Raw genomic sequence first — 6,738 nt, 5'->3', positions numbered from 1 at the left:
GGTCAATTTTTCCAACCTACCTAATCTATTGTCTTTAGATCTTATGCGGAACAACTTCGATGGCACAATTCCGTAAAGTATATACACTTGCAGAAATCTAATTGCACTGTGACTATCTCCCAATATGTTCCATGGCTAGTTAGCAAAAGAGATCGGCAATCTGTAGTCCCTATCGTTCATGTCACTTTACAATAACAATCTTACAAACATAACAGATGCACTTCAGATTCTTGAAATCTCCAAGAACCTCACCACCCTTCTTATTGGGCGCAACTTCAGGCATGCCAGAGGATGACACCATAGGCAGTTTTGAAAATATCAGGTTTCTTGGTATAAGTGATTGCCCATTATTCGGGAAAATACCTTTCTGGATATCAAAGCTAGCAAATTTAGAGATCCTAATATTGTCTAACAACCAGCTCATGGGATCAATACAAAAAGGGCATCCCGTTGAAGGTTTAGAACCAGAGACAACACAAAAGGGAATAATAACACCAACAGAGAAAACAAAGTACTCCAGTTCACCTCGAAGGCGAAGCAGAAGGTCGGCCGCGGCTTCAGGCGGACAGGCGCGTCCGGCGCGACTGCGGGCGGACCTTGCCATGGGAGGGAGAAGCGTCGCTCCACGCCGATCTGCGTCGTCCTGAGCCCTGTCGCGGCGCCCCTCGCCCCTCCGCCGACCTATCCCCGCAGTCCCCCGCCGAGATCCGCGCGGTCCTCTGCCGAGATCCGCGCCGGAGAGCCCCTGCTGCCGCCGTCATGCCTCCTTGTGCGCGCGTGGGCCCCTGCTGTCGCCGCCATGCCTCCTCGCCACGGCCTGGTCGTGCCCTCCCCAAGGCCTAGCTCGGCCTGGCCGGCGCGGCGCAACGGCTGCGGCGGCGGACGGCGTCGAAGTGAGGCGGGACGGCGTGCGGCGGCGGATGGTGTCGTGGTGAGGCGGTCGGCGTGCGGCGGCGGCGGTCGGCGTGCTGGATGTCGAGATGGGATCGGGAAGGCAGTCGTTCTTGTGCGCGTGGGTGGGCTATTTTTTTTTCTCTCGTCCGCACTGTTCGGGTTGAATTATGACGAGGACTGCGGGTTGAATACCCAAAATATCAGAGGCTTTTTTGCGAAAATAACACGACGGGCGACAGAAGCATTAGATGCTTTATTATTAGAAAAAGATTAGTAGGTAAGATAAGATAAGGTAAGATAAGATAAGATAAGATTTCGGATTCTCCACAATCACCGCGCGGCATCGCCTCTCCCTCCCAGGCGGCCGGCGCGAGATCTTACCTACCGGCACCAGCCCACGCCAAACCAACTGCGACGCGCAGGCGCGGCGGCCATGCCGTCGGTGGACTGGTCATCGCTGTCCCCCGACCTCGTCAGCTGCGTCGGGGACGTCTTCCTCGACGCCGGTGACATCGACTACTACGTCAACCTTCGCGCCGTATGCCGCACCTGGCGTGCCGCCACCGACGATCCGCGCGCGTGGCCTAAGCCGGCGCTTCCGTCCACACAGATGGATCATGCTCGACGACGACCTGCACCTGCCCCGTCGCGCCGACTCCCGCCTCTTCCTCAACGTCGACACCGGGCGCTTCCTCTGCAAGAACCTGCCCCCGAACGACGGCTACAAGTACAACTACATCGGCGCGGCCGACGGCCTCCTCTCTTGAAATTCCCCGCGGGCGCGTCTACGACATATTGTGTCCTCAATCCCTTCACATGCTTCATGGTTCGCATCCCTTCAAGCCTCGCAACTCAGCGTTTTCGCTCCCAGGTTGCCGCGGACACCGGCGTGATGGCGCCGCTGCTTTGTCTCTTCTTGTCTGAAAGTGGGCACCCGAGCGAACCTTTCCCAAGGTGGTTTAGGATGGAACAGACGAGCAACATCCCAGTCTGCACAGTGGTGCCCTTCCAAGGCCGCGTATATATCACTGACGTTGGTGGGTTTGTTAGGGTTGTCGATTGCTTGGAAGGTCACAAGAAGCCTAAGATCACTATCATCACCAAAAAAGACAGGGAATTAGGGCAAAGCTTTCTCATGGATGATGTCGGGGAGCTGTTGCTAGTGTGTGTGCCGTGGCGGGACTCGGAAAATACCATGTGCACACATGTCTCCAAGATTGACTTCGAGAGAAAGACCCTGAAACCGATAAAGGACAACGGAAACAAAACTATTTTTCTTGGTCGTCGTTGTTGTCTCTCTGTCAATGTCGATCATCTTCCTGGCATCCAATGTAACCGTGTCTATCACTACGATGATGGCAATGATGATACTCGCATGTATCAGAGGGTGCTTGGATTCAAGAGACTAAAACTAGTCTGACTAAAACTAGTCTTTTGAGAGGCTAAAGTTCCAAGCACCCCTGACTAAAGAGAGGCTAAAACTAGTCTTGAGGCTAAAATCTTTTAGTCAGGGGTACCCCTACTAAAATGTGCATTAGTCCTCTCTCTCCTCATTTAACTCCTCATGCAAGTTCTGGATTGGAGGGTAATAAATGCTCATTAACTTGATTTTAGTCTTTTTAGTACTTGGATCCAAACATGGATGAGGCTAGCAAGTTTTAGTCTCATTAATTTAAGTCATGGGACTAAAATGTATCCAAGCACCTTCTCAATATCACCTTGAGGACGGCAGCCGAGAGTTGCTCATCTCTACCCCTCTGCAGCGCCCCTGGAGCCTTGCACAGTTTATCCTTCACTACTGCAGGGGAATCGAAAACAGTGAGTGGCCTTCTCTTACTTCCAAATACGAAGTGATCAGATTGTGTGTTTTCATGCCTCATAGATACATTGTGCGGTTCGTTCTTTTGCCAATGAACTTATGTGATGTTTTGGACTATCATCTGGCACCCACTGTTCAATTGTGCGGTTCGTTTACCTTTCGGTCATTTTTTTCTTTTGTTTGCCCTTATCTTTTAACATCGGACAATTCATTTATCTCACTTTGTGTGTGTAGCAGGACAGTGTGCTACTGTGTGTATTCAACCATTGTCCTGTTTTCTTCAGGGGAGTGTATTCAACTAAATATTACTAGGTCTGCTCAAACGGTTTCTGCTATCTGAATCTTTGTGATAGTACTATGGCATTCTTTAGGCCGGGTTTGGCAACTTGTTTTTTTAGAATATTTAGAAATATGTTGGTTTTAGAGGTTCTAAAAAACTTTGTTGTGTTTGACATCAGTATATAATAGTATCCCCAATACTGTTATTCTTTTTCTAAGTAACTGAGAAAGAGCTCTTCACCTCTTTTGTAAACCAAACTGAGTTAAAAAAATGTGATTTATAGAAACTGGAGTATTCAATGCGCACACATTGGAGTACTGAGAATTTTGATTCCTATGGTTTTGAAAACATTGTGTTGCCAAACTAGGCCAGTGTGTTAGTGGACCGAGTTTATGTCGTGTCTCTCGCCCCAAGATTTGGTTCAATAGCCTGGATATTCTGCAAAATTTCCCCTAGCTTCTTCACGTCTGGATAATGTAGGTGCAGAAATAGTTATATATATACCCCGCAAAAAAATAGTTATATATATATCGTCAAGCTATTGAAGACCGAACAGAGTGCATGTGCTGAACGTACTGCAGTAATATTCCGAGCCAAGTAATCTTCATTCTAAAGCATGTCAATAAACATCCGTATGTAGTCTTCTAGTAAAACCTCTAGAAAGACTTATATTTAGACAGGAGGGAGTATAAGGATAAAACAACTAGACAGAGAACTTGCACATTGATGTTCGCGCTTACGTCTTAATTAACAGAACATCCATTCTATGGAGAGACAATTTGCCCATGTGTTAGACAATTTGCACATACACAAATTTCAGGACGAGACAAAATCAAGGCACACAACTATAGAAGATCACACATATACACATATACGCATAGGGTGCTAGTTCCGCTGGTTTAAAGCAAGCCTGATAATGAGGTCGTTCAAAACAGTGGGACAGGTCGTGATCAAATACTCCCATCCACCAGTTGCCATTATTCTTTGCAAACATGAAAGAGATTGGGCTTGGATGAACCTAAAGCATGCCTCCTTCAAACCGCGACAGTGGTGCTGCTCGGCCAGAGCAAGATTGGACCCCACCGAGCTCACTTGTATGTTTTCAGATAAGTGCTTTACACACATATACTTGAGCCGCTGGAGGTCATATCTGTCTGCCGCCGCAAATAACTCTTGCAGCCATTGCAACCGCATTTCATCCTCTTCTTCCACGGCTTGTGCTTCGTCCTCCTGCATGTCATCCTTCTCCATCTCAGGGAACGAGTCAGTGTAGATGAAGCTAAGCATAGCACTGAATACACTTGCTTCCATGTCTTGGATTTGTATGACGCTAGATGTAGTGGCGGTGCCTTCCTTCATGGGGCCAAAGAGCTGCGCCATGAAGACTGTCGATCTGGCAGCAAGCACGCACCGGTGTGCGGCAAACGTCTCGCCGTTGACCTCGAACGTCACGTCGGCACCCACCTTGGTTTGAAGGAGATTGTTGAGGTGCTGGCCTATGTCATGCGTAATTGTGGCGGCCACCTCGGTGTTGCAGACAATGAGGTCACACCGGATGGTGAAACCATCATACTTCATGTTACGTGACTGTTCCAGTGCATCTTTCCTTGTGAACCTGTCGCTGCCCCAGGTCGTCTCACTGCGGGAGAACTTGTAGGTCTTACTTCCACGAATGTACACCGGCTTCTGCTTCTCAACCTGGTCGATGAAACTAAAACTGAACTTGACCTCCACAAACTTGTCTTCATCATCATCGTCGTCTATGAGACGACGAAGGTAGAGAGAAATGAAGTCAGCGCAGCTTGGCTTGTCACCGTTAGGGAAGAACTGGATGCACCACTCATGATCTCCGACTATGAAAGGACGGGAGATGATGCTCTGACCGGTGGGTGTGAATTTCTTGGTGCAGGTGTAGTCTTGGACCACAAGTAGGTGGTACGCGTAGTCCGCGCTGGTGTCGGCGGACAACTCGGCGCAAGGGCACAACTCGCCGCCGTGGGAGACGACGGACACACCGGCGAAAGATGCCGACATGACGAGTTAAATCTGGCGACACGCACAAGTGGTAGACACAGCAAAGCGAAACAGGCGGCTGGGTCGCTGGCAAGCAAGCTCACGTTCAATCTGGGCCGGGTTACATGTATATTTATATACGTGCCTAATATACCAAAGCCTAGCTATATGAAAACGGTGATTGATTCTAATTCTAGTCCGAGACGGACACTGTTTGATTTGATCCTCCACAAGGTTAGCAAATTATAACCAAAAATGCTAAACGGAGACAAAAGAGGGCAGAACCAAATCCAAATACAAAGAGAAAAGACCGCCGACCTTTTCTGTACGTCTTGGACACGGGCAGCAGATAAGCATACGTACGGCGTGGGTTGGACAACCACACGACCAGATAGATAGATCAAGTAGCCGCGATGCCAGAGCAGCGGCGCACGCGCGGGAAGACAATGCCGGCGGCGTCCATGGACTGGTCGTCGCTGCCCCCCGACCTCGTCAGCTGCGTCGGGGAAATCTTCCTCTCTGCCGGCGACGTGGACTCCTACATGACCTCTCGTGCCGCGTGCCGCAGCTGGCGTGCTGCCACCGATGACCCGTGCGGGCTAAGCCGCCGCTTCCGTCCCCATAGATGGGTTATGCTCGGCGATGTCTCCCCCAACGTCGGCTCATCCCGCCTCTTTCTCAACCTCGACACCGGGCGCTTTCTGAGGAAGAAGCTGCCCCTCCTCAACAACTGTGGTTACTCCTACGTCGGTGCGGCCGACGGCCTTATCCTCCTTGAGGTAAACACTGGGTATGGCTACGACATGTGTATCCTCAACCCCTTCACGGGTTATACGCTCCGCTTCCCTTCAGGCCTCAAGTCTCGCTGCCTATGCTCCCGCGTTGCTGTGGCTGAGGACGCGACCGCGCCACTCGTCTTTCTCTTCATCGACTATTTCACTGGTGTGTGCTATGATCCGAGTAATCCTCGCCCCCGATGGTTTAACGTCGAACCCAGTCAGCCTAACATGCTCGTCAATGTGTCGTCCTTCCAAGGCCGCGCATATATGGCCGACTTCGGTGGGTCGGTTAAGGTGGTGGATTGCCCCAGGGGGCATACGAACCCTAAGATCACTACCATCATCAAACGCAATAGGCAAATAGGGCGAAGCTTTCTCGTGGACAACGCCGGGGAGCTACTGCTTGTATGCGATGTACAACCATCATCGACGGTAGGCCACCCACCCTACTTGCTTCTTGTAAGGCGCATGTATGTCTTCAGGGTCGACCTCGAGAGGAAAGCCTTGGAGCCGATCGAGAGCATCGGAAACCGTGCTATATTCCTTGGCCTCAACCACTGTCTCTCCGTGGACGCTAGCCGTCTCCCTGCCATCGAAGCTAACTGCATCTACTACTACATGGTCGAGGGAGAAAAGATTCACATGTATCTGTACCACCTTGACGACGGCAGCTGGGAGTTGCTCACATCTCCCCGTCACGGTCCCTCCAGCCTCGCGCAGGTTATCTTTGGATACTGCAGGGGGAAATCAAATATTATGAGTGGCCTTGTCTTAAAAGGCAGAAAATTGCGACTCGGGTGACTAAAGATTAGGTGAGATTATTATAGTTTGCTAATGGACCAGTGCAATGTTTTGGACTACCATCTCATGTCAACGTTCGATTCAGATTTAGTGTTTTTACCTTTCAATTCCTATATGAACTTTCGTATAACACTTATTGTTATCGGCTGTTA

At 50.1% G+C, this 6,738-nt stretch overlaps 1 protein-coding gene across 1 annotated transcript; it reads right to left on the bottom strand.

The window, feature by feature from the left end:
• Nucleotides 1-3,777: 3,777 nt before the first annotated feature.
• Nucleotides 3,778-5,027, bottom strand: LOC123397080 (BTB/POZ and MATH domain-containing protein 2-like). Its single transcript, XM_045091766.1, has one exon. It carries the CDS (start codon nucleotides 5,025-5,027, stop codon nucleotides 3,879-3,881), a length of 1,149 nt encoding a protein of 382 aa, XP_044947701.1. The 3' UTR covers nucleotides 3,778-3,878.
• Between the last annotated feature and the right edge of the window lie 1,711 nt (nucleotides 5,028-6,738).

This window comes from Hordeum vulgare, chromosome 5H, assembly GCF_904849725.1.
Source record: "Hordeum vulgare subsp. vulgare chromosome 5H, MorexV3_pseudomolecules_assembly, whole genome shotgun sequence".
In the NCBI taxonomy this organism is placed as follows: domain Eukaryota; kingdom Viridiplantae; phylum Streptophyta; class Magnoliopsida; order Poales; family Poaceae; genus Hordeum; species Hordeum vulgare.
This window is presented reverse-complemented; position numbering and strand designations above follow the sequence as displayed.